The sequence below is a fragment of the Melopsittacus undulatus genome, chromosome 16 (assembly GCF_012275295.1).
Source record: "Melopsittacus undulatus isolate bMelUnd1 chromosome 16, bMelUnd1.mat.Z, whole genome shotgun sequence".
NCBI lineage: Eukaryota > Metazoa > Chordata > Aves > Psittaciformes > Psittaculidae > Melopsittacus > Melopsittacus undulatus.
The window spans coordinates 5,688,853-5,716,838 of NC_047542.1; the positions used below are offsets into that span (position 1 = coordinate 5,688,853).

A 27,986-nucleotide genomic window follows, 5' to 3' on the forward strand; every position below is an offset into this window, starting at 1 on the left:
GTGTATGTGCATGTGTGTATGTGCATGTACATGTGTATGTGCATGTGTATGTGTATGTGCATGTGTATGCTCACCCATGGGCACACACACACACATGTATACATACACAGCACTGTGGCATACACACATGCGTGCACACACATGGGCACATGCACACACACACGTGACAGCACATGTGCATGCATGCACACGCATACTCGCTGTGTGTGTGCACACAAACACCCTCCAAGTGTGCACACACGTGTAAACTACACACACATCCTGCATGGATTTGCACGGGTGTGCACAAAGGATACGTGTGCATGCACAGATCCATGTGTGCACAAGCAGCTCCATTGACATGGGTGTGCATGAACAGGTCTGTGCACACACATATGCATGGATAGATCCATGTGTGAATGGATGAAACCACATGTGCATGGATGGATCCACATGTACATGGATGGATCCACATGTACATGGATAGATCTACATGTGCATGGATGAAACCACATGTGCTCAGCAGGTTCATTAGTGTGGGCATGCATGAGCAGACATGTGCACGGATGGACCCACATGTGCACGGATGGACCCACATGTGCACAAGCAGCTCCGAGGTGTGCACGAAGGGCTCCACGAGTGCAGGGATGGATCCATGTGCAAGGAAGTGCAGGGCTGCACGCACCGCCCTGGGGCTTTCCCCGCTTGCTGCCCATGCTTGCAGGCAACTGGAACCCATTCAGGGGCCACGAGGTGACAAAGCGTTTGTCACCCTGACAGCAAACCACACTGCGAACCCCACTGGATGCGGAGAGGGGACAGGGACACGGGGCCGCCTGGTGCTGGCAGCCACCACATCCGAGCTTCGAGGAAGCGGCAGCATCAGCTCCCCGGGGCAGGAAATGCTGATGGGGCTCCTAAGATGCTGAGGGTTCTTCTTGGAGCTGAGCTAACCCGGAGCTGAGCAGAGGGATTGGGGACCTGGCGGGGGAATGATGGAGGTTTGGGGTGTGGGAAGAGCTGGGAGCCATGCGGAGATGGGGACAGTAGTGACAGCCCCAAACAGCATCACCCCTGCAGCAACACAGGAGTGCTGCCCATCCTTATCACCATGGGCATCTGCACACAGATGAGCACCGATGCTGGTGGGGATGGAGGAGGAAGGGTGCGGGGTTAAAAAGGAGATATACTCACAAAAGAACCCCTCTTCCCCCTCCAGGTCCAAGGGGTTATCCTCATGTCCCACAGCTCCGGGAGCCTTGGCAGTGGGAGGCAGTGGGAGGACCCCGGGGTGGCCACCCAAGGGACACAGTGGGTGACGCCAGCCCCAGGGCTGACTCATGGGGACCCCGTGCCAGCACGTGGGGCCCTTGGATTCCGGCTGAGGACCAAGCTCCCTCTTATCTCCTGCTCACTCATCCTCCTCCTCCTCCTTGGAAGTGACCGGAAAAGTGTCACATCCCAGGTCATGGGACACGCGGAGGGGGACAGGGGATGCCGGGACAGGGGCCGCTGTCCTGCCCCCATTAATAATTCACCCCTGTGACAAGCAGCAGCTGCCTCCGCTTTCTGCTGGCAGGGAAATGGCTTTTGCCCCTCCTCCCATCCCAAACCTGCCCAAATCCCTGAGTCATGGGGCACAAGTAGAGACTTGGAGTGGTAACGTGTGACAGTGCCCACGCTGCAGCCAGGGGAAGCTGGGGAGGCAACACTTGGGGTAGGGACAAGCTGCCTGTGCCTCTCCCAGTTACAAACTGGGACCAGTGGGAGGGTCACAGCCCCAGGACCGTGTGGGAGCTGCTGTTCCCCGAGACCATCTGCAAGTCCTGTGGCTGTCACCCAGACAGAGAAAGGCAGCATGAGGCCATAGAGGATCCTGCTCATTCGGGCAGGGGGGATAGTCTCCATGTCTGCAGGGATGCAGGTGGGGGGATGCAGATGCTTTCGCCTCTGAAAGGCCTGGACCAGCCACGAGGAGCATCCCACTTAAAGTGTCATCTCTTCCTTATCCGAGGTTAGAGCATCCTGGAGGGGGTTACAGCACCACTGGAGGAGGTTAGAGCGTCTCAGGTGGAGGTTAGAGCATCCCTTGATGTGGTTAGAGCAAACCTGGAGGAAGTTAGAACATCTCTTGGTGAGGTTAGAGCATCCCAGGACAAGGTTAGAGCATCCCAGGACCTCGACCCTCCTGCTCAGGGATCCAGAGGTGCCACTGTTCCGTCAGCTCCTGCAATCCCCCTCTCCCCACCCCTAAAGCAGCACGAGCACATTCCACCCCCGTGCCCCATTGGGGGGTGTTTTTCAGGCCAGTGAGCACCGCAGGGGGGGGGAACCCGCAGGACACCCGGATTCCCCCCCCCCCCTCCGGCTGCTCCAGCAGGATCCGGTGTGTGCCCGGCTGGAAATCCCCGTGGGAATGTCCCCAGCCCGTCCCGGAGCTGCGGAATGCGGGTGGCGCTGCCAGCACCACGAGCAGGATGAGGCTGGAGCCTTCATCCCGCAGGGACCCCCCCCCCCCCCCCCCGCACCCTCCTCCCCATCACTCCCATGCTGCCGGCTCCACGCTGCTCAGCACCCTCCTGAGCATCCCCGTGTTTGGGGTCCCCCATGAACGGGGCACCCGTGCAAAGGGGGGCGCTGGCCGGAGCCGATGGCTGTGGCTGGGGTGAGGGAACCACAGGGTCAGGATGCGTCCGGTGTCCACAGAGAAAGCCCCATTTTATCGTTATCCCAACCCAGAATCCGGCCACCCTCCAGCATGGGGCTCTCGGGGCCCATGGCACCCCCGGCTACACTGAGGGGTCCCCGGGCAGGGACAGAGCTCCCCGCTTGGCTCAACGGGGATCACCCATAGCAGGGGCAGGAGGGCAGAGAGGGGGATGTGCCCCCCATGGGTCACAGCAGGGTCCCAGCCATGTGGCCGGGGCTGAGTCATGCCAGGCTCCAGCTCCACTCCTCCCTCCACCCAGGAATGCGGTCGGAGCTGGAGCCGGAGCCAACATCCTTCCCTGGAGCCTGCCCGATGGGAGCAGAGGGCAGAGGGGGGGGCACCAGCAGCCCCCACCTGCAGCAGGTTCAGGGGGGCAGCAGGAGGTGCTGCTCTCCATGTGCCCACACTGCAGGCACTGCACCCATGGGTGCCCAGGGCACCCGAGCACCCCCTGTATACCCTGAACCAGGCTCATGGGGGAGGTTTACAGCCCCCAGTAGTCCCTGTCCCGTACTCAGCCCCACACAGGGGGCTCAGCATCACCCGGTGCTCATGGCACAGAGCTTCATGGCACAGCCCCAGCACCACCCAGCGCAACCTGGATGGAGCTGATCCATGGTGGGTCCAGGGGATCGGAACCGGGAGCAGGGGTGGGATGGGCAAAGGGCTTGGGAGCAGTCCAGGGCCTCAGTACCATGGGATGGGGACGCCGGTGACACCATGGGGAGGGCTGGGGGGTCCTTGGCTGTCACCAGGGCTGGACACAAGCTGCTGCCAACCCCTTGCTCTTGCGAAACCCTCCCCGTGGGCTGGGGCTGTGTGATGGATGGAGCCAGCATCATCCCTGACCTCAGCACGTCTCCAGGTGCCAAATCCCCCCTATACCCCCCATATTGGGTGCCCACACCCCCCCCAGCTCCATCCCCAAGGCTGATGGGGCAGCCCCCATAACATGGGGCTGCTTTGAGCAATGGGGATGCTCCAGGCTGGGCCGGGAACAGAGGAGCCGTTTGTCCTCCCCATGGGGCCGGTTGTTTATGTGCAGTGTAGGGTTTACATCAGCGACTGGCCCCGCTCTCCACTGCAGACACACACACGTGTCCCCGGCTGCATCCAGGGTCCCCATGTGCCACCCCGTAAGGAGGGTCCTGCAGCTCATCCCAGTGCAGGATCCGGCCCTGGAGGTGCTGAGCTCCCTGTTTGCATCTGTCCATCCTAAGGGACACCCCTGGGAGCCAAAGGGACACGGGGCTGGTGACAGCACAGGCACAATGGGGCTCAGCCTCCATCATCCTCCTCACTGCAGGTGGAGGGGGACCAAGACAAACGCCTATGGGATGTGCTGGGTGGACACACGGACACAGCACCACCCACAATTCCATAACCCTATTCCCTGATGGCAGCTCCCACCCCCAAGGAGCAGTGGGGGGATAACTGGTGCCAGGTTGGGGTTCAGAGGGGACACACGGACCCTACTGACCAGGGAAGAAGCCTTTGCCTCCCGAAAGGAAGCAGCTCCTGCCAGGAATTCGAGGCATTACTCAGCCCCACGGATCATGTTTGTCTGCACAGAGCCTGTTTCTCATTAGCAGCAGAGGGTTTAGCACCATGAAGCTGCTTCTCCCTCCTGCCTGAGGCTTCGGGATGAGCTCCGGGAGCATCCGTTATCCATGGATAGCAGGATGCCGATGGCAGGTTGAAGGAAGCTGGATGTGGTTTGGCCCTAAGGAGCCTTGGCTGGGAGAGCTCCCAGTGGCTCCATGCCTGCATCCATCCCATTCCCATCACAGGGATGCATTTCAGCTTGGAGCTGCCAGGGCTGCGTGTGTTGATGCTGCTGCACACACGAGCTGCAGGCTCCGCTGTGCTGGCAGCCAAAGCTGGGGCAGAGCAGCTCATTTGGGGCTGAAAACAGGAGATCTGGACCCACTGCTATGGGGGGTGGAGAAGATGAGGGCATGGAGGGGAGCTCGGGGGTGTTGCAATGAGCTCTGCAGCCTCCCTCATGCTCCTGCAGCCAAGCTCTGCACTTGGGAACACTCTGGAATCTACCAGGGTTTATTGAAAGCATCTTTTGGGCTCTGGGCAACTGAAATGTTCCCCTCCTAATGCTGATCCTAAATCCGGCCTTCCCCATGTCCCTGGCAGCTGGATGGGTGCTCCTCAGCCTCCCACCCAGGGGCATTTCCCATCCTGACACCTTCACCCTCTTTCTCATCCATTGGAGCCTCCATCCCGGAGCAGAGCTGAGCACTCCCCAGTATGGGGTGAACTGTCTCCAGCTGCTTGTATGTGCTTGGAGACTCCATTTGAGTTGAGAAACACCAATGGTCCTTCCAGCAGGTGACCCCATTCCCTGCTCAACCAGGGACCAAACATCCCATCCCACTCTGGGAGCATCATCCAGACTGTGGGTGCTAGGGGAGGGTGTTGAGAAGCTGGAAAGTAGGGTGCTCATGCAGGAGAGCAGTAAACTGGACAGAGATGGGCTCCTATACCAGCAAACCTGTCAGAAATGGGATTCTATAGCATTAAACTGGTCAGAAATGGGGTTTTACAGCATTAAACTGTGCAGAAATGGGTCCTACAGCAGTTCTGGGGCTATGGCTCATGCCTGCAGCCGAAGATGCTCCGGGTACCCCAGCACCATCCCACAGCCCGATCGCACCGTGTGTGCCGGGGCCAGCACCTCACCAGGAGCCCTGCATCCCATCCGGACCAGCACAACCCGGCTCCATCCTGCAGCACACAGAGCCTGATGCAGGAGCTGCTGCATCCCCACCCATGGTCCCTGCGGGAACACCGGCCCCAGCAGAGCCTATGAAGCATCATGGTGTTGTAATGGTGCCCGGGGAGGCTGGGGAGCAGGAAACCACCATAAGGAAGCTCTGAGGCTGGTGGTGGCCATGGAGAGTGGGTGATGCTATGGGGGTCCCTCACCGGGCCCTGGGTTTGGGTCATTTTCTGTGTGTTTGTAAGGGAGGATGCAGGATAAGAATCTCGATGCTGAGGGGCTGCAAGACATGGAGTGAGCTGGTGTCATTCCTCCTATCCCAAGCATTGGGATAGACCAAGGAAAGGCTTAAATTTAGGGGCTGGGATGAGCCAGGCAAGTCCCAGCTCAACAAGGACACCTGAGCATGAGCTTTGGGGCTGCTCCATCCTCAGGCTCCATCTGATCAATGGGGAAGGGGCTTCACGCTGCTTCCCCAGCCTGGCAATGCCACAGATCCAACTTGCTGCTGTCACCCCCCCCCCATCAGTGCTCATAATTAAGTCTAATCCAGTGGAATCCCATCCCGCAGCCGCTGCTGTCGCATCTGGAGGCTGCTGTGGTCTCCTCATTGCCAGGCTTCCATTCCAAACAACCACAAGGCTTTTTCCATCCTCTTTTGATTAACGTGTGGTTCCTGCCCTGAGCCCTGCACCAAACAGGGGCAGGTCCAGGGACCTTGGCCATGGTGTCCCCAGGGGTCCCCAAGCATCCTTTATCCATTACAATCCATTGGCAGGGACAGGCACAGCAGGGTCCTGGCACAGTCATGGGGACTTTCCTCCTGTTGGCAACTGGTCCCACTTCCAAGGAAAAGCCCCAGGATGGGAACCAGCAGCAGATCTGCCCCATGGACCACATAGTCCCAGTACCAGGGCTCTGCTCAGCCTCCATGGCCCAGTGATGGTCCCCAAGGGGGATGGAGCCCCTGGGTACCCTCATCACCCATCCCTGCGGAGCACCCGCTGCAGAGAGGACCCCAATGGGTGGGATAAACCCCTCCAGCTCTCATGTCCCATCCATTGTCCCCATGTCCCTCTGGAACCCCCATCCCTGCTCGTGGCCCCACAGCAGCAGCGGCTCAGCCACATCTGGGGCTGATTTTCCATGCAAAGCCACAGTGGCCTCAGGGATGCTGAAGCCGTCGGGAGCGATGGAAACAGCCTGAGGCTGGCTCAGGATGTGGTGGCTTGACCAGGACGAAAGTGGAGCAGGAAGGGGGCAGAGGCAGGAGAAAGCTCCCCCATTGCTTGCCCAGAGCCAGCCTGGCCCTGGCCCTAGGGATGGGATTAGGCGGAGCTGGAAGCATGTCCTGCGGGATGCAGGCTCTCCATGAGCTCACCCCCACGTGCCTGCGACCAGGAAGGAAAAGAGGAAATCTGTTTGTTCCTATTTTCTCTTCAAGAATAAACTTTCCCCAAGGTTTTCCTAAGGACCCACAGCACCAGTGACCCACACATCCCAAGCCATGGGGATGGATATGGGACATTGATCCCACCCGTGTTGGAGCTGCTCCCCAAACCCACCCCTGCCTCAGCTGGGGTCACAGCCACCCCTTGAAGGCCACCCTAAGCACTGGATGGGGTCATCACCCTGCACCTCTGGTGCTGCCCCCCAGCCACCAGCACCCGTTGCACATCCTGGGTGCGTATGGGGAGAACTGGGGCTGGTGTTGGGAAACGAGGGCAGGGGAAGTGGGTTCGGGGTGATGAGCACATCCAAACCGTTTGTGGTTTCCACATCCCACCCCCATGGTGACGGCCCCAAGGGAAGGGCTGGATCCTCATCCCAGAGCTGATGCTGGAGCCATCGGAAGATGCGTGAAGGGGAACGTCAATTGAGAAGAAGGGGAGAGCAGTAGGATGCTGGGATCGAGCCCTCCTCCATCCCCAGGGATCCCAAACCCCCCCCCCCCCGGCTGCCACAAGGACCTGGGCAGCACTGGGAGCAGGGGCCTCCCAGTTACCCCAAGCTGCTGGGAAGGCTGGGTCTGGTCGGGAGCATCAGCACCGGGATCTCCTCCAGGAGTGGATGCAAGAAGAGATAAAGCTCAAACCCTACCAGCTGCACAGCACAGGAAGGGAGCAGGACCAGAGCTGTTATTGCAGTGGGATGGATTGGGATTGGGATGAGAGCCAAACAAGCTCCTTCCATCCCTCCAAACCCCTTCTGCTAAGCCAGGGAGGGAAATGTGTCCTCCCTGGTACCAGCACCAACACTTGGCAGCCAGTTTCTATGAGCTCTCAGGGCTCAGCCTGCGCAGGCAGCCGAGCAGGATGCGGCCCAGCATCAGCTCAGCATCAGCCCAGCATCAGCCCAGCATCAGCCCAGCATCAGCTCAGCATCAGCCCAGCATCAGCACAGCATCAGCTCAGCATCAGCACAGCATCAGCACAGCATCAGCTCAGCATCAGCCCAGCATCAGCCCAGCATCAGCTCAGCATCAGCTCAGCATCAGCCCAGCATCAGCCCAGCATCAGCTCAGCATCAGCCCAGCATCAGCCCAGCATCAGCCCAGCATCAGCTCAGCATCAGCTCAGCATCAGCCCAGCATCAGCCCAGCATCAGCCCAGCATCAGCTCAGCATCAGCTCAGCATCAGCCCAGCATCAGCCCAGCATCAGCTCAGCATCAGCCCAGCATCAGCCCAGCATCAGCCCAGCATCAGCCCAGCATCAGCTCAGCATCAGCCCAGCATCAGCCCAGCATCAGCTCAGCATCAGCCCAGCATCAGCCCAGCATCAGCCCAGCATCAGCTCAGCATCAGCTCAGCATCAGCTCAGCATCAGCCCAGCATCAGCTCAGCATCAGCACAGCATCAGCTCAGCATCAGCTCAGCATCAACCCAGCATCAGCTCAGCATCAGCCCAGCATCAGCACAGCATCAGCTCAGCATCAACCCAGCATCAGCCCAGCATCAACCCAGCATCAGCCCAGCATCAGCACAGCATCAGCTCAGCATCAGCTCAGCATCAGCCCAGCATCAGCACAGCATCAGCTCAGCATCAGCCCAGCATCAGCCCAGCATCAGCTCAGCATCAGCTCAGCATCAGCCCAGCATCAGCCCAGCATCAGCTCAGCATCAGCCCAGCATCAGCCCAGCATCAGCCCAGCATCAGCCCAGCATCAGCTCAGCATCAGCCCAGCATCAGCCCAGCATCAGCTCAGCATCAGCCCAGCATCAGCCCAGCATCAGCCCAGCATCAGCTCAGCATCAGCTCAGCATCAGCTCAGCATCAGCCCAGCATCAGCTCAGCATCAGCCCAGCATCAGCCCAGCATCATCCCAGCATCAGCTCAGCATCAGCCCAGCATCAGCCCAGCATCAGCTCAGCATCAGCTCAGCATCAGCTCAGCATCAGCCCAGCATCAGCTCAGCATCAACCCAGCATCAGCTCAGCATCAGCTCAGCATCAGCCCAGCATCAGCTCAGCATCAACCCAGCATCAGCCAAGTGGTTTTCCCCTTGGAAAGGGAAAAGCGGATCCGGGTTTGCTGCAGAGCCTCACAGGGGGATGAGCTCCGTGGGCTGGATGATGGGGCTGCTGCAGGCACTGCTCACCCCACACATCCCCAGGGGATGCTCTTGGGATGCTCTCCCCCCATCTCCACACATTCCAGTCGGGATTGGTGCTGAGTCACCCGATGACGGAGGGGCAAGGAGCAAGGGATGATCCCACTGCCTGACCCACCCTGAGAGACTCATCACAACCTCTCCAGGGAGGAAAAGCACTCGGAGCCCTCATCTCCTGGGCACCCTCATTAATAGGGCACCATCATTAATGGGACACCCTCATTAATGGGGCACCCTCATTAATGGGATACCCTCATCTCCAAGGCACCCTTAATGGGGCACTCCTGTTTCTTGTGCACCCTCATCTCCAGGGCATCCTTGATCTATGGCACCCTTAACAATGGGGCACCCACATTAATAGGGCACCATCGTTAATGGGGCACCCTGATGAATGGGGCAGCCACACTGGGACCTGTAACCCCACCGCAGTGATGAGGGTGCTCAAGAGGGGAGGGTGCCCCCATCTTAAAGGGACTCCATAAAGGGTCACCCTCACCCTTGAGCAGCCTCATCCTCAGGGCATCCCTCCTCCCATGGTACCCTTAGTAACAGCACCCACAGCACCAGGGCAGCCTCACCTCTGGGGCACCCACACCTCCAGGCACCCTCGTTTCAGGGGCTGCAGCATCTCTGGGGCACCCATATGAACAGGACCAGCTCCTCTCTCAAGCACCAGTATGAACTGGGCATCCCATTATGTGACACCCATCCCTCCCAGAGCATCCCCCCCGCCTCCCCCTATGCCCCGTTTTGGCAACACCATATGGGTGCTGCATCCCTATGGAGCATCCCACGGGCATCAGAGCCAGGAATCTGCTGTGCTTGGGGGGAAAAGAGGGATATTTGAGTTTCCCTCTTCCATAGGAATGGGATGGGATGGGGGGTCCAGAGCCCTGCGGAGCTGCTGCTTCACCTCCCTAAGCATTCAGGGCAGGGTCTGGTTTAGCTGATACTGATGCTATCTGGGGCACTTTGTATCCCGGTTTCCTCCCGGCAACAAGAGGGATGAGTCAGAAATCCAAAATAAAGGCAAATAGACATAAAATAAAGGGAAGCGAAGGCAAAACTTCCCCCCCCCCCCCTTTGTAAATAAAGACAGTGCAGCCTGTGCCAGAGCTGCTGGATGCAGCTGCGGAGCTGCAGGCAGGGATGGCTGCTCTTCCAGGCCGGATCCCACAGGACTTTGGGATGCTGGCACCATCAGCGCAAGGCCAGGCTCTGCTGGGATGCATCCCCTGCCCCATGCCCCTGCAGTGGGTGCATTAAGCATGGAGCAGTGCTCCTGAGGCGGAACAACCCCGTGCTGGCCTTCAGCAGGGTCTTGGCACAGGGATGGGCTTACTCAGGCTGGAAATGAGCCGCCTCTTTCCAGGAGGAATTTAACCCCTCAGCCCCCTCCATCCCTGCTCATTGTGCCCATCCCATGTGGAGCATCCCTTCCCCTCTGGAGCAATGCAACTGGTTCCCCTCCATGCCCCCTCCATCCCTCTTCATTGTGTCCATCCCATATGGAGCATCCCTTCCCCTCCGGAGCAATGCAACTGGTTGCTCTCCATGCCCCCTCCATCCCTCCTCATTGTGTCCATCCCATATGGAGCATCCCTTCCCCTCTGGACCAATGCAACCGGTTGCCCCCCATGCCCCCAGTGCGGTGGGGCCGGTGGGTGGCCCAGTGCAGACAGCTCGTGGTGAGCCCCATGGGCTGGCCTGGCGCTGCTGCTGCTGCTCAGCATGACCACAGCTCCCAGTATCCCACCACAGCTGTGCCAGTCCTGACCCCAAAGCAGCACTGGGGCCACTGGTGCCTCCCCCATGGCCGGGGTTGGGGCCAGCTCGTGGTTAATGGATGTTATGGGGCTGTGGGGCCGGCCCCGTGGGTTGTGTGGAGCTGTTTACAGCCCCCAACCCCCCCCATGTCCCTTGCTGATGGGGTTTGGCAGGAGCTTGGGATTACTCAGGCTGGAAAGGAGCCGGGAGCTGAGCTTTAACCCCTCCAACACCCCCGGACCCGGCTCAAACACATCCTCCCAAGCCTGTGTCTCCTGTGTAGGGTCCAGTGTGGGTGCTGAGCACCCCACGAGGTCATCCAGAACCCTCCATCCTGCTCCTGCTGTTCCGCATGCCAGGGGTGGGTGTATCCTGGTCCTTCCCAAGCAACAAGATGCTGCTTGAAAGTGAAAACAAAAGGGGAAAGCTGTAAATAACCAAAGCAAATAGCCCCAAACTCCCTGAGGTGTGGTGGTGATGGTGATGGTGATGGTGATGGTGATAGTAATGGTGAGGGAGATGTGATGGTGATGTGAGGGTGATGGTCCGGAAGGCAGGAGGCAGCAGATGAGGTTTAGCTTCAAGAACTTCATTTCCTTGCTCCAGTTCTCCCTTTCCCAGCACCTTTCCCCCAGTTCCAGCCTGGGCACCATTGAGGACCCGTCCGGTGCCGTGAGGAGGAGCCCAGGGATGCTCCTGCCATGGTCCTCGTTGCTGCTGCTGCCCTTACACAGCTTCCATTGCAAGTTTTCCATCGGGCAATGCAGCTGGAGCCCTGTGCCCATCACTGTCACCTCGGGTCTCGGATGGGTTTGGGTTCCCCTGTTCAGTCTGAACCCATCACCCCTTGTCCTGTGTCCCTAATGAAGGGTCCATCCTCAGCATCCTTGTACCCCCTTCAGACACTGAAGCTGCTCTGAGGTCTCCATCAGCTCCTCTGCTCCATCCCCAATGTTCTCAGCCTGGCTCCCTATGGGAGCTGCTCCATGGGGACTGCAGTGGGGTCCCCCAGGGCAGATCCATCCCAGCACCCACGAGGTGTGAACATTGACTCATCCCCACAAGGAAACTACTGCCCTTTGTTGGCTGCAGGCCCCACATCGGCCCCAGCTCAGCATCATGTGCTGCCATCACCCCATGGGCCCTTCCAGCACAGCCCTGCACGGATAAGGGTGAACATCCCTGGGAACATCATGGGTTGAGCAACCCGAGCCCATCCACTTCCCTCTTCCTCCTCTTCATCACTGCCCCAGTTCCATATCTAACAGCAATCTCAGCATCATTGACAGCAATGGGTTTGGTTCCCATCCAGCTCCATCCCGGCAACAAACTCCCCTCCTATTCCTCCAAGGAAGGTTTTGGGCTCCTGGGCTTTGCCAGGATCCCTTTGCTGCTGTGCCAAGCCCCATTGAGTCCCTCAGCTTCCCAGCACCAGGATCTGGTGGCTGGATTAGGGAGGGTTTAGGGATGAAGAGGGGATCCAAGGGGCAGATCCTGCTGCTGGAGAGGCTGCTCCTGGGGCAGGGGATGGTGGGATGCTCGTGGGTGAGGTCCATCCATGGTCTGAGCAGTGAGGATGAGGAGGGAAGGGGTGGGAAGCATCAGGGCAATGGAGACTCCAGTTCTTCCCATGGGGGAATTCATCCCCAATGCCCAAAGTGGAGCAGGATAAACCCCATTCCAAGCTCTCCTTGGGGTCCCCACCTGGATAGGGTCACATCCACAGGTGCCTATCCCACTGCCCTCTCCCATCCCCATCTCCTGGCACTGGGAGCATGGGAAAGCCCAAGGAGCAGCTTCCAGGGATGTCCCACCCCACACAGGCTGCAACCTGCTCCCATTGCCTGGGATCAAACCCATGTGCACCCAGGGCCCTTCCAGCTCCATCACCTCCGGAATTCCCCAGGGATGCGGCTCTGCTGCTGGGATGAGCCATGGGGAGAGCAGAGCACATCCAGGGGTGGCCACCAGCAAAAGGAGCTGAGCTTTGTAGGATTGAGGCTATTCCCACCTGCAGGAAAGCTGGAGAGGGGCTTGGGACAAGGGATGTAGGAACCAAGGGGAATGGCTTGAACCTGCCCGAGGGCTGAGCTCTTCCATCCCAAACCATTCCAGGATTCCATGAGCTGTGGATGTGATGACAGCTCAAGGCCCTGCAGCAATGGGAGAAGGGAGCAGGTTGGAAGCCAAGGAGGAAGGTCCTGGGGAGCTGCTGCTGGGAACCCTCCATGGATGTCACTGCAGGGCTCAGAAAGCCCCAGAGACTCCTTCCTGTTCCTCTGAAGAGCTGGGATCCACCAGTCCTGAAACTGGGATTAACTGGAATGACAAGGACCGGGATGTGCCATGGAGCTGCTGGCACCAGGCAGGGCTGGGACCATGGGGGTGCCTCTGGGAATGGTGAAGGGGGAGATGCTGCCCCCATAGCAAAGGGACATAGATCTGTGATGTCCCCATGTGGTGACCGTGGCAGGATGTGACCCACATCGAGCACCCACAGGAGCATCCCTCAGGAACCCCCATGTTCAGTGGGGTCTGTAAGCACAGGCAGGGATGGGATGTGCCATGGACCAAAGGGGATGCAGGCAGGGGAGAGCATCACTGAGCATCCCTCCCTGCATCCCTTCCCATGGGTCACCCCACAACAGCAGCCGACACAGATGGGACACCAGCTTGTGGATGTGGGCATCACCGAGAGGGACATCCCAACCCTGGGGCTATTCCACACCATTCCATCCCATTCCTGCAGCAGTAGGTGCAGGTCTGGCTGCACTGCAGTGACATGGGCTGGTTGTGCCCTTGGCCGGATCCCAGCATCCGGAGCCATAAGCGCTCCAGGCAGCACCATGGGGAGCAGAGTGACCCCTAGAGCTGCACCATGGACTGGGAGCTGGTCCTGCAGCCCCTGTGCAGGGATGGAGGGATGGAGGGATGGGGATGGATGGGGATGGATGGATGGATGAAGGGCATCCAACAGTGTCTCCCCCCAAAGCACCAAAGGGGCTGCAGGATGAGGCCATTTCCCTGCCCAGAACCTCCCATTGAGATCCATTCACTGGTTCAGCCCAGTTTGACACTGGGAGAGGCCAAACCCGAAGCGGCTCCAGCATCTGCCTGGAGCCGGAGGGTGGGAAACGGCTCCGAGCCCATTCCTGCCTCTTCCCAGGAGCCTGCACAAGGATGAGGGACACGGGGGGTGCACATGGAGCTGCTGGGAATCCAATGGGAACGGAACCCAGCGGGGGCTCCGTGTCCCGGCCCTGCAGCCGCTCCCAGTGTTCCCAGTGTGGGCACTGGGAGGAACTGGGAAGGGGCAGGCTGAGCCCCTTGTCCCTGGTGCCCATGGGCCCGGGGGTGGGATGCTTTAAGCCGAGGGGTGGGGAGCGTCACCGGGAAGGATCCAGGCATCCCCATCGCTTCCCATAGGGAGCCCTGTACCCCGTGGTGATGGGATGGTACTGGGTGAACTGGGAAGCAGCACCTTAAATGGATGCCAAAGGCCATTCAAACCCTTCAGAGCAGGATGAGGACCCCCCTCTCCATAAGGAAAAGGAAGGGGGGACCCAGTTCCCTTTCCCAGCGCCAGGGACCACACTGGGACCAGCGGTGGAAGCAGGACCCGGGATGGGCACATGTGGGACCCTGCACATCTGGAGCCTTCTATGGGGGGGGAGCTGCACATCTGGGTTCCTACAGCCCCCTGGTGGCCACAGGGGGAACTGCTCCATGTCCGTGGGCAATGGGAAACTGAGGCACGACCCCAAGCCCTGCACATCCCCACCCGGCTCCTGTGGGACATTCCCACATTGCAGCTCTGTTGTCTGCGTCCATTGTCCCAGAGCTGACTCTGAGCCCCTCATGTTAATGAATGGCAGGGGCTGAAGCAGCAGCCGGATGTGATAAGGGCTGAAGCAGCTGAAGGTACTATTGGATTGTGTGTTCCCAGTGAGGTTCAGGTGTGGATGCAGCTGACAGAGATGTGGCCATTGAGCAGCTGAGGTCCTGAAGCAGAACTGCACCAGTACCAGTACCAGACTGGGTCCACTCTCCATTCCAAACATGGCACAGGCCTGGAAAGCCTCTGGCTGCTCTCACCAGCCTCTGAAGAGCATCACTGGGTGCAGGGGGTGACTGGGGTACAGGCAGAGCACAGGGGACTCTGTACCCCTACCCCAATGCAGGCAGAGCACAGGGGGGCTCTGCACCCCTACCCCAATGCAGGCAGAGTACAGGGGGCTCTGCACCCCTACCCCAATGCAGGCAGAGCTCTGCAGGTTCACTTTAATGCTTAGAGAATAAACAGGGTATTGATGTTGAGTCCTGGGCCCTGCACCAGTGCTGGGGCTGCCAGAGCAGGAACAGGCTCATTGCAGCCCTTTTCCAGCATGGTTACAGAGGAGGGATGGCTCCAGCAGGGCCCATTACATCAGCAACTGGTACAACTGGGGAGGTCCCAACTGGCTCTTTCCAAGTGAGCTGCTCTCTGGGTCTTACCCAAACCCTTACCTGAGCCCTGATCCTGCAGGAGCAGCTGGAGCAAGAGGGATGAAGGAAGCCACACAAGCAGCTCTGCTTACTACAATACTGGGTTGTATTTATTGTCCCAGTTCAGTTCCTGGTGCTCAGTCTGACCAAGGCACATCCCAAGAGGTGTCACCAGCAGGGCTGGGCTGAGCTGCGGCCCCAGCACAGGTCCAGGAGCTCTGCACATGGGGATGGGCTGGAAGCTGCCCTGGGACAGTCTGTATAGGACAGTGTGTGTTGTCCTACAGCCGGAGCACCCTGAGGACCCAGCAGACCCCACACTGGAGCCATGGGCACAGCCGGCAGCACCTCCCCACCTCTGTAGCATCAACACCACAACCATCACCATGGGAGAGGCAGGACCAGGGAGATGGGTACAGACTGGGGTGACACAGGCAGATACACCCATAGAGAGCAGTGGTACTGAAGGCACTGGTGGCTCCGGAGCCTCACAGGGACACCCCATAGGCTCATATGGCAGCTCCGGTGCAGAGGGTTAGGGCAGGTGCTGGCTCCGGCTGCTCACAGCAATGGGCAGCCCTTGTGCTTCTTGCTCTTGCGGACCTGCAGACCTGCTCGTGTGGCCATCTCGAACACCTCCCGAACACCCTCCTTTGTCTTGGCCGAGCACTCCAGGTAGCCGAAGGCATTGATCCTGTTGGCCATGTCCCTGCCCTCCTCCGGCTTCACCGGCTCCTAGGGAGCATCAAAGACAGGGTTTGGAAGCATGGCCATAAAACAGCCCCAAAAGCAGTGCCCTCGGCTGTGGGTCCATCCACCAGTGCCAGGCACTGGGAGCAGTGGGTCACTGGCTGAGTCCTGACCTGCTTCATCTTGGCCAGCTCCCGTCGGGTGTGCTCATCATTGCGCAGGTCCTTCTTGTTGCCCACCAGGATGATGGGCACGTTGGGGCAGAAATGCTTCACCTCCGGTGTCCACTTCTCAGGGATGTTCTCTGCAACAGGCACACAGGGAACCCCTCAGCTCCCCCCAGTCTCCTCCCAGCTCTGGGAACCAGCAATGGGCTTTGCCCATAGGGAGTGAGTAGCACTCGCCCCACAGCATCCTCCTCTCCCACCACCTCCAGCAGGCCAGGATGCTGCCAGCATCTTGTGCACACACAGACCAGGAGATGGAGGGGAGGGATGGGCAGCAATGGGCATCCCAGACCACAGGGGGTTTAGCAGCACCTGATCCTATGGGAGCCTCTGGTCACTCCCTGCTCCCTACCGAGGCTATCGGGGCTGTCGATGGAGAAGCACATGAGGATCACGTCTGTGTCTGGGTACGAGAGGGGACGCAGCCGATCGTAGTCCTCCTGTCCTGCCGTGTCCCATAGGGCCAGCTCCACCTGCGAGGGCAGAGGGGTATGGTTGGCAGCTCTCAGGCACCCCCATAGGCCAGGAGCCAGCAGGTTGATCTTCCTCAGCTGAAGGTCTTCCTCAACCTGGGTTCAAGGCTATACAAATACAAGGGCCATGGGGCTCCCCCAGGAGCTGTGAGTGTGTCTGAGCTGCACGGACCAAGCCAGGCAGCAGGATGGATGGTGGCAATGTCAACACAGGAGCGAGGGGATGGGGACAGCTCTGGCCCTTACCTGCTTCCCGTCTACCTCTATGTCAGCAATGTAGTTCTCAAACACGGTGGGCACATAGACCTCAGGGAACTGGTCCTTGCTGAACACAATCAGCAGACAGGTTTTTCCACAGGCACCATCTCCCACAATCACCAGCTTCTTCCTGATGGCTGCCATGGCTGTGGGGAGAGGAGTGTGGCTGTGAGCAGTGTATTGTACTGCCCCATCTCTGCCCCAGGTGCCCCAAAGTCTTCTGCATGACTGCCCAGCAAACCCCAGACACAAGCATCTGGGCACATCCCAGTGTGTGGATCCCATCCCAGTGTGTGGATCCCATCCCAGGCACTTGAGGGGGGAAATGGGGACACAAGAAATGCATCATCCCTGCTGCAAACCATCCTCATCTGCCCAAAGGCTAGTCCTGTTTCCAGCCATCACCTCCACAACACAGGAAAAGGAGAGTTTATGGGCAAAAAGGTCTATTTACTTAAACAGAAAACATCTATTTACTTAGAGAGCTCCTTTACCCACAGCAAAATGTGATTTGCTGCTTTGTACCTCAAAGACAAACAGGAAGGACAGTGATGTGGGACATGCTGCTCTCTGCTCCACACAGCACAGCAGGAGACCAATGTGCAGTGCAAGGAACAGCGGATGCCTGACAAACACCCACTGCCAGACCCCGAGATCTGCCTGTACCCAGTGTGCTGGACATCAGACCTAAACCAACCCAACCAGAGTGGGGCTGCCTGCTCCTGCCTGCAGCCATCCTGATGCTCTAAGCTGTCAGAGCCCCTTCCTACGGCCCCCATTGTCCATCCTGACCAGGATAGCTCCAGCCCCATAGCCCCAGCCCCATAGCTCCAGCCCCATAGCTCCAGCCCCATAGCCCCAGCCCCGAGCGGTGACTCAGCGGCAGAGGCACCGCCCCCATCCCAAACCTCAGCACAATTCATTCCATTACTCACGAGAGCAACCCAGAAATAGCCCTTACTAATCCCGAGCTGGCATGTGAAGGGCAGGGAGGGGGACAAGGAGGCTGCGAGCACCATGTGCTGTCCCCATCCAGCCCTGCTGGCCCAGCACCAACACAGATGCCAGGAGAAAGCAGCTCCTGTGCCAGGGGATGCTCTGTCACTCGGCAGGATGAGGCCAGACCTTTGCATGGGGAGCCTGATGTAAAGGGCTTCACACAGTTCCCACATCATGAGCAATAACAGTGGAAGACATGAAAACAGTGTGAGCAGCACAGCCTGACTACAGCCAAAGGGTTTCAAAGGACACAGTTACCCACATCAGAGAAATCACATTTTAAACTCTGCCTAGTGGTAACCACCCTGACTTACAGCCCAACCAGGCTCACAACCCAGCCCAGCCCATACAGGGTGTGAGCAGAGATAGCTCCTGCGCATTCAGAGATAACAAAAGGGAGCAGCAGGTTCCTGCCCATGGTGTTACCTAATGCTGAGCAGGCAGCTCCATCAGCATCCAAGATGCTACAGGATTAAACCAAACCTTCCCATTCTCCTTTCCAAGCAGCTATCCCAAAGCCATCTCCATAGCATCAGCTGGGCCCCAGGACAGCCTTGGTGTTATTGGCCTCTCCCAGCTCTGTGCCTCAGTGAGGCTCCTGCTGAGCAGGAAATAGGGAACCCCTCTGGCAGCAGGATGTGTCCATCACCCAGTGCCTGCTATGGGATCCCAGGAAATGGCAGAGAGATGTTGATGCCTTGAAGGGCTCCAGACAGGGACAGGAACCTTCCAAGGAGGCTCTTGGTGAGCTCCTGGAGCAAACAACAAAGGTTTGTTCTACAGCAGGAACTGCTGCTGCTGCCCCAGCCTGACCCAACCTCACACCACGTTAGCAGCCAACCAGCCCCATCTGCTCTGCTCACAGAGCCTGGGCAGGGCTGGGATGGAGCCATGCTGGGAGCAGGAAACCCCCAGTGCTCCCCATTGCCCCCAGGCTCCTCACACACCCCATTCCCAGCACAACCTCCTTGTCCAGAAGGAGCACAGGAGAGCAGAGCAAGGAGGGGGGTCAAGCACTTGTGCATCACCCCATGGATCCTTCTGGGCCAGAGATGGGAGAACAGAGCTGGGGCTCATGCTCCTGCCTGCAGAGCTGCCACCAGCATCTCCTTACAGGCTGTTGGATGAGCAGGGACTGTTCCTGTGCCCTGGCAGCTCTTTGGGCATTCCCCTTAGGCTGGAGTTAAGAGGAAAAAGCCTTCCCAGACCCCAAAGCCCTGGTAGCACCAGAACCCCAGCTCTGTGGCACAAGCACAGGAGGAGGTGCTGGGAGCTGGTATCTGTGTCTTCAGCTCTGCTCAGCTTCACAACACAAAAGCACCTGATGCAGTTGGGACCGGTTTGATTAAGTGCTTGTTGCGGAAGGAGCTGGGATAACGCAGCACAAACAGGCTCAGGGCCCCCCACGAGGGATGGAACACACACCTATGGCTGAGGCTGTGCAACCGGTACCACAGCCAAATGCTGGGATGGCTGCAGCATCCACAGAGCACAGGGAGCACAGGAAATGCTTTGTGAGCAGTGTAGCCAAGGACAAACTGTCTCCACTTCTAAACATGGCTCTGTGTGTGCACAGGGCTCCTGCCATGGCCAGGGCACCTCGGGACAGGACCCAAGAGGTGCCACTGGGCAAACAAGAGCCACTTTGGACAGCCCCAGGCCACCATAGGCACCACTGGACCCGTAGGGGCCAGGACATGGGGTGTCTCCATGCAGCAGGACCCACTCTCCTCACCCCACCACAGCTCCCATCAGCACAAGTGGGAGCCCCATCAAAGTGTGTGTCAAGGCCATGGCTGTGCCCAGGTTAAAGTGTTGAAAGGGAATTAAGGTGTTTGGGGAGAGAACAGAAGTCCATGGGTCAGTTGTCAGCAGACAGCCCCTCGTGCTGTGTTGCAACAGGAATGGGTTTAGGTAGCAGGACTTGCTGGCACAGCCGGAAGCTTCCACACTAACATCTGACAGGTTTGCCCATCGAGGGGGATTTAATCTGCTGAGACATCTAAACCATGGCCAAGGTAGTGCAAGTCCTGGCAAGTGCCTCAGGTATCAGAGGAGCTCTGACACAGAAGCAAAGAAACATCCCAAAAAGGGCTTGAAGTGAAGAGCAGGGAAATGGCCAGGACAGAATCATAGCAGAGAATCAGATTGGTTTGTGTTGAAGGGACCTCAAAGCTCCTCCAGCTCCAACCCCTGCCATGGGCAGGGACCCCTTCCACTGGAGCAGCTGCTCCAAGCCCCTGTGTCCAACCTGGCCTTGAGCACTGCCAGGGATGGGGCAGCCACAGCTTCTCTGGGCACCCTGTGCCAGCGCCTCAGCACCCTCACAGGGAACAGCTTCATATCTAATCTAATACCCCAGGGCTCCAAGCTCCACAGTGGGTCACAGCTTCAGGACAATGAAGTGATGCTGCCTTTGGCACAGCAGCATCCCCAGGTTTAGATCCCAGCTGTGCACTTACCAGCAGCCCAGAGCAGCCTCCAGCCCTTGTTTGCACCATTAACCACCACTCACACCCCAAGCACCCACTGCTTGGAGCCTCCCATCCTGCCTGGCACTGCTGCCCTGTGCTGTGGAACAAGCCTGGCTTTACCCACAGGAAAGCCACCTGAAACCTTCTTGTATTGAGACCTGTCATATCCAAATGATGGGCGACTATCCAAAAAGGAGCTCAACCTCAGTGCTTCCGGTTTAGATCTTCCCAATTCTTTCCCTATAAATTGCTTTGGGCAGGATCAACCAGGCTGGGCTTACAGCAGACTCCAAAGGGCAATCACCCAGACCCAGACCAGAGTGCCTTTCATTGCTGAATCCCACAAAAACATCCACAAACAGAGCAGAGGAGTTGGAACAGAATAAACCTCAAGCCTAAACAAAGCCTGAACCACAAGTGCTTGAGCCTTGTGGGGAAACGCTCCTGCCCTCACCTCCTTCTCCAAAGGACATCATTCCATGCTCTGTTTTACCTCCCATGGATGTAACAGCCTTCCCAGCCCCACTGCAGGACAAGTGCCTTGCTGGAAGCCCTGAATACCACACCACAACCCCAGCAGATGCCTGTACTTATGCAAGGCCTGACTGCTGCTGCCCCAGGGCCAAGCGATATTAGCTAATCCATTCCTTACTTTTCATGTCAATACTCCTCTCCAGCGCACACAGCAGGTAGGAGGTGAGCCTGGTTTAACGCTCCCGATAACCTGTTGGAAGACAGGGACTTGGCTTATTTTCCACTTAAAAACCATCACCCTGGAGAAGCTGTAAGTGTCAGGACCATGGATCCCATTGAGTCAGTAACATCTCACACAGTCGCTACCTGCACTATGTGTAGCTCAGGAGGATGAGCTGGACACAAACATCTGGACACCAAAAGGCACTTGGCAGACTAGAAATAACATGCAAATCATCTCAGTGAAACACAAGCAGCCAAAGCTGCTGTCCCACAGTCTCCATTCCAAAACCTAACCACTTCACTGGGAATGGGGCAGTGCTGGACCCATCCATGTCCCTGCTCCAGCATCCCCATCACACCAACACACCCAGGGATCCCATCGGGAGGCTGAGGCTGGATCTGGGGGGGTTGGAGGCTGCGGGAAGCTTGGCTGCCAGACTCGGTGCTGGAAAGGGCCTCACAGTCATGCGTTTGGAATGCTCCCTTCCTCCTAAGACATTACACATTATTTCTCCCCCTACAAGCCCCTCTAACATAAATGTTTAGAACTGAGCTCAGCACTAAGCAAAGAGAACTTTGTTTTCCTTTGTCTGAAGAGACACAAAGCGACTGCTTCATGAACAGAGCCACTTGTAGGGATGCTGTGAGAGCCCCGGGGCTGTGAAGGAGGGTTGGGGATGGGATCGAACCCCTGAGCTCTCCCCCAGCCCGACCGGGTCAGTGATGGAGAAGCAGCCGGAGCCCGATCCCTGCTGCCCCCACAGGTCAGCCCAAGGCTGCAGTTGAGGGTGTCCCGACTGACTCATCCCTGCCTGTCCCAACGACCCCCGCCCCATCCCAGGCACACCCATCCCCATCCTGTCCTCTCGCACCCACCCAGCCCGGAGGGGGCATCCGCTCCGCAGCTCTGCTCCCACAGCACTGCCCTAACACCACACAAGCACTGACACACACAGCCCTCCAGCTCTGAACCCTCATCCCCAGCTCTGATTCCCCCATTCCCAGCACTGAACCCGATCCCAGCTCTGATTCCCCCATTCCCAGCTCTGATCCCCTCATTCCCAGCTCTGAACCCTCATCCCCAGCACTGATCCCCCCATTCCCAGCACTGATTCCCCATTCCCAGCACTGATCCCCCCATTCCCAGCACTTATATCCCCCCCCCCCCCCCCCATCCCCTCACCTCTCTCCGCCGCTGTCCCGGTCCCGGTCCCAGCTCTGGCCCCGGCTCCGCCGGCAGCACCGCCCCATGCAGGACCGCCCGGGGGAGGCGGTACCCGACCGAGCACCCGCCCCGGGGGCACCGGGCAGGGCAGGGGGGGAGGGGGATCCGGTGCTTCCAGCCTGAGCCCCGCAGGGCTCCCGGTTCAGGTAACGCCAGGCAGGGAGGGGGGCTCCGAACCCTGCTCCATGTAGGCCCAACAGCAAAGCTCTCCCGTGCTCTGCCCTCCCACCAGGGATGCTCCCTCCATCCGAGCATCACTCAGGGAGATGCTTCCCCCCCTCCGGCCCCATGAGCGTTACTGGTGACTGAATCAAGAGCCCCACTTCAAAAGGAAGCCTCTTCCAGTGATGCAGACCCCGGGGGGAGTGGGGGGATCACCCGAACTCCATCGGATGCTCTCTGCACTTCCACATGCTGCCTACTCAAGAAAACCCCATATCCCAGAACAGCACATTCTGGCTAGCTGAAGAGCTGCAGTCACACAGCTCAGCCTCAGCCCCTCCCTGCCTCGGGGGTCCTGTTACAACAAAGGACTTGCTAACCCTACAGTATTTTCCTACTATAAAGTAAAACTGAGGCTATTGCCTAACACTTGGGTGCCCAAAAGTGCGCAGCTCCTCAGAGGAACCATTTGTTCATCTCTATGCAGGGCTTTGGTATAGCAAGGCCCAGGCAAAAGCAGGGCTCTCACTACCAACTATGTAGAGCCCTTCATGGTTTAGCCACCTTCTTTATCTAAAAGCTCTCTAATTTTACTAAACTGCTCAGGTGACTATATGGAAACTGCTCATTACTCCTCATACTCACATCTTGTAATCCTCAACATTAAGGTGTGCAGTAACCCACCTTTTTAAAGTACTCACCCATCCAAACTCACATCCCCTATCTCACTCTGCTTTCTGGTACCCCCTTGCATACCCCTATTTGAAGCTGCTGCCTCATTTCCTGCACCCTCTGCTCACCTGAGCATCCTAGCTGTTACTTAGCTCCAATTAAAGTGTTCCCTGATTAATACGTCCCTGCCCTCCCTTTATGGGTCTTAAAAGACTGAGGGAAAGAGGCAGAAGTGTTGCTCTGCAGCTCTCTGAGGTGAAAGTTATAGGTAAGTTTATAGTAGAACCACAGACTGGCTTGTGTTGGATGGATCCTTAAAGCTCATCTAGTTCTAAGCCCCTGCCAGAGGCAAGGACACCTTCCACTAGAGCAGGGTGCTCCAAGCCCCATTCAACCTTGCCTTGAGCACTGTCAGCCCCTCACCACTCACATGGAAGAACTTCAGCCTGAAACCACATCTTAGTCTTCTCTCCAGCAAGTTAAAACTATTCCCCCTTGTCCTATCTCTGCAGGCTCTTGTCCAAAGCTCCTTCCCAGATTTGTTGGTGGCTTCTGCCTGTTCTTCTTCACTGCATCTCATGTTAATGGGTCAGAGCTTCCTATCAGATGTCTGTGCTCCTGTGTGAGCTGCTCTGCTGCCAGCACCAGGCTGCCAGGGTAAAGGCATCAGCTGCTGGAGCTGCAGGGAGCTGGGAAGGCGCTGGATGGCAGCACAGGCCGTCTTGTCCTTGCTCCAGCTGTCTTCTCCCTTCAGCATCTCTGTCCTGCTGCTGGTAGCACAGGAGCATCCCAAAGAAGTGCAATATCCTTCGTGTTAACCTTGGAAACCACCGTTTTCCCAGGGCATGTTTATCCTCTCCTTAAGGCTGACAGCTCTGCCCTGTACTGCTGACTCATCAGATGCTTTCCTTGGAAGGAAGGAAATGGCAGTTTCCAACAGGAATTTTATGGCCTGTTTGACATTTGTTGCTTCTGTTATGCTAAGCACTGAGCAGCATCCTGAGTTCAGCTCTAATGGTTGTTTTACTCCTTCTCAGTAGCTGGTGCAGTTCTATGTTACAGCTTTAGTCTGGGAGTGAGCAAGTGGCTGCTTGGTTCTGAGTTAGACTTGGGCTTAAACCACAACACACAGGAAGAATGGGCTGACACAAACACGCTGTAGGAATGCTGCCTGCAACAATGCAATGCTAATAACAGCTTTCCAAGAAAGAGGGCAACATTTCCTCCTATTCACATTGCCTGCCAGTTGGATGGGAAGTTTCTTCCTGGTCTATGAGGATGGGGTTCCCCATCACAGGGCTGCCTGGAACAAGACCTGTGCATGTGCCTGGAGATGCAGTCACAGGCTGAGTCAGACTATGAGCCTGGGGGCAGTAAATGGGCATTTGGGATGGTACCTGGGGAGCAAATGCCAGTAAATGGGCACTATGGATGATGGCAGCTCTGCCCCACAGCTCCTGCAGGGATGCCTGTGCTTTTCCTGCCTCCATATCTCATCCCTCCCCTCTATGAGCAGTGGACTTTCCTTCCCTTCTCCAGCTGAGTCTCTCCCTGCCCCACAGCTCCAGGAAGAGGATAAATGCCCTTGTCCTCCTCTCCCTCAGTTGTCAATGGTTTGCTTATGCAGTATAGAAGAGACAAGGTTATGTCATCTTTCCTCTTCTGGATAAAGTTGTGTGAAAATGGTAATGAAAATTATTCCTTTTAATTTAGGGGGGATGTAAATGGAGGAACAATCTTCCAAATCCCATTTCAAACGAACAATTTGAATCATGGAATTGGTTTGGGTTGGAAGGGACCTCAAAGCTCCTCCAGCTCCAACCCCTGCCATGGGCAGGGACCCCTTCCATAGAGCAGCTGCTCCAAGCCCCTGTGTCCAACCTGGCCTTGAGCACTGCCAGGGATGGGGCAGCCACAGCTTCTCTGGGCACCCTGTGCCAGCGCCTCAGCACCCTCACAGGGAACAGCTTCTGCCTCAGAGCTCAGCTCAGTCTCCCCTCGGGCAGGTTCAAGCCATTCTCTTGGACAAGGTCAGCCCTTTCCCTGGTTCTCCCTGTGCAGAACAAGAGATGCTGACCCCACCAGAGCAGCAGCTGTGTGTGCATGAGAAGGAAGTGGCTGTGCCTGGGGAGCACCAGGATAACTCCCTGCCTGGATGCTGCCTTGGCAAACACCACTTTGAAGACAACAACATAGAAGTTAGACTTAAATTGTGCTATTTTTGCCGAGTTTCACATGCAAACGCTTAGAATTAAAAAACCTTTTCTCATTTTCTTCATTCCTTTATGTATCTGAGCCCCAGAGGACGCAGGATGAAGCCAGGAATATTGCGAGACAATGACATGTTGGTGGCATTTAAGCCAGAACAGAAGTAAATTAAACATCTAGATCATAAAAGTACCAGAGGATGCTTTAAAATAGGCTCTTTGCAGCAGTGCATTAGTTGCCTGCACAGCTTTACTGTGTAATGAGCAATATATTAATTTATAATTAGTGTAATACAGTGAAGCTCAGCAAATAGCTCTGTGCACTCTGGATAATTCATCAGCAGAAGAAGCTCTTAATGGTTTCCAAGGTTTTCCTGTCCCTGTAATTGGGAAGTTCAGGATTTATTGTTATTCCTTTGAAGGGATAATTTGATTGCAACCACACATCTTTATTCTGGGTCTGTTCAAAAGCCTTTGGAACGTTGCAGCTCAGGGGATGTGTGACCTCTCTTCAGGCTGTTGTAATCAGGGGGTTGAGCCTCCTGCTCTTATTAACACCACCTGATAGCAGAAATAAATGGAAACAAGAATAAATGGGTGGTAATAAGGCTAATAGGAATTTATGGAGCTTTGGGGGATTTCTTCAGGGGAAGCTCAGACCTGCACCCTATGGGATGCTCAAGCTTCCCAGAGATCCTTCCCTCTGCGCTGCTTTGTTAGGCACTGACATTCCCCATTGTCAGCAAGGTCCTCTGAAAAGGATCTGGGGGCTTGATGCTGCCTCATAGGAAGGGGGTAAAGGAGCTTGAATCTTAATTCAGTGACCCACTAAATATGGGAAATAGCAACTTCTCTGGGAATAAAGCATCAGTTCTGCCTTTTCCAGCTTTAATGGAGTACTCTGTGTGCCTCTGCCTATTAGCAGCTATGCCTAAGTTGATTGCACTGAGGATTTAAAGTCTTTCTGGCATGCCCATCTGCCTCATGTAAGCATCTAACCCAAGCCTTTGTCCTAAACCTGAAGAGCTGCTTGACCATTTAGAGGGCACAGGAGTGTTCCAGGTACATACACAGCTTCCAGCCTAAGGGAAAATGAGTTCTTTACATGGTGCCAACAGCTTCCATTGCTAGGACCTTCTAGTGCAGTTGCTTTCCTTGCCAGACTTGTCTTGTTATGGATACCAAGAACTCTTCCCTTCTCCCAGTAAAACATGGGGCTTGAAGAGCCCCAGCCCCATGGAGGCTGCTGCTGTACTCTTGAACTAGAAGTCATTACTGTGGTCACTTCCAGCCAGATTTGAATGAAATCAGTCTTAATTCTTCCCTGCATTGAGATGCTGTCATCTAGAAAGCAGCAAGTTTGTATTTCTGTATCATTGCATCAATAAAGAGCTTGGTTTTTTGTTAACATGTGGAGATCTTGGCTCTATAAAGGGGAGGGAAAGACTCAGCTCCCTTAGATAAACCAGCAAAGAAACTCATTCTTATCATGGGCCTCTTAAAGCTGAGGTACTTTCCCCTGGCTCCCTGTGGGTGTTTTGGGGTGACTCCTTCCCCAGGGAAGATGTCAAGTCTGTGGGTCCCCCAGGAGCTGGTGGATCACCTGAGGCATCTCCACCAGCCTGGCTCTCTGCTGTCACCAGCACTAGTTGGTTTAGGGTCTGAACTGAGGATGTTCTGAATCAAACCAGGATTAGAGAGGGATGAGTCCAGGCTTCTGCTGTGGATACACTAGGGCAGAGGAACCTTCCCCAGTTTTCATCACTAAGATGCAACCTGGGGCTTCTACAGACTGAATCCTGGGGAGGGCAGCCCAAATGTGGCACTTTGCTGGGCTTTGGAGCAGAGCCAGAGAGAGGATGGATGAAGGTGTCGGTGATCTCATCGGGCTGGGATGTCTGCACCTTGCCCACCATGGTTATCTGAAGAGCTGCCATTGATATGTAATTCAGATTGGTGTTGGAAATCACTCGGTGCTTCCGGATGAGCTGTGGCTTGAAAGTCCAGGGGTAAACTGAAGGTGGCTTCAAACACCAAAGACTTCATCGGTACCCAAATGGTTTAGAGTAAGGCAGAGAAAACGAGTTGTGTGTAATTCCAGCAGTCCCAGGCTGTGGGACTGACTCCTGGCAACGACTGTTGGGAAAAATCAGCCCCTGCTGTTGCTGTTTGCTGTGAGAACAGCCGATGGGTGTCCCGGGAGGGCTGCAGAGCCAGCACAGTTATCCCGGCTTGGGCTTGGGGTCCAGATGCCGAGTCCTGCAGGTACCGTCTCGGTACCGGCACTTGAGCGGCTCTTGTCTCCTGTACAGTTCCGGGTTTGGGGGTTGATGCTAAAGCCAGGCTCTGGGTTTAAGAAGTGGGGCTGGCAATCGGCCTGTCTGTCTTCTGTCCGTCCGTCTGTCCGCTCACTGTACATTATCATTCATTGCCCTCCGGCCCCATCACACCTTGTTTTGGGGCGGAAAATGTTTTATTCAGGTAAATGAGCTGTGCCCGGTCCTCCCCCTCCCTACGTTAATGAACGCAGGGGCTAATCGGGGCGGAGCAGCGCCCGCCGGTGGGTCGGGCTGGTGCGGAGCCGGGTGGCAGCCGGGGAGCGCGGTGCGGGTCCCGA

At 56.9% G+C, this 27,986-nt stretch overlaps 1 protein-coding gene across 1 annotated transcript; it reads right to left on the bottom strand.

Moving 5' to 3' along the window:
* Positions 1 to 15,374: 15,374 nt before the first annotated feature.
* Positions 15,375 to 22,374, bottom strand: RHOC (ras homolog family member C). The gene is made up of 6 exons (XM_034069750.1): positions 22,287 to 22,374; positions 21,060 to 21,131; positions 16,923 to 17,080; positions 16,556 to 16,676; positions 16,150 to 16,280; positions 15,375 to 16,021 (listed from the first exon to the last, which is right to left on the bottom strand). The coding sequence occupies exons 2-6, from the start codon at positions 21,064 to 21,066 to the stop codon at positions 15,848 to 15,850; spliced, it is 591 nt and encodes a 196-aa protein (XP_033925641.1). The 5' UTR covers positions 21,067 to 21,131; positions 22,287 to 22,374; the 3' UTR covers positions 15,375 to 15,847.
* Positions 22,375 to 27,986: the final 5,612 nt, after the last annotated feature.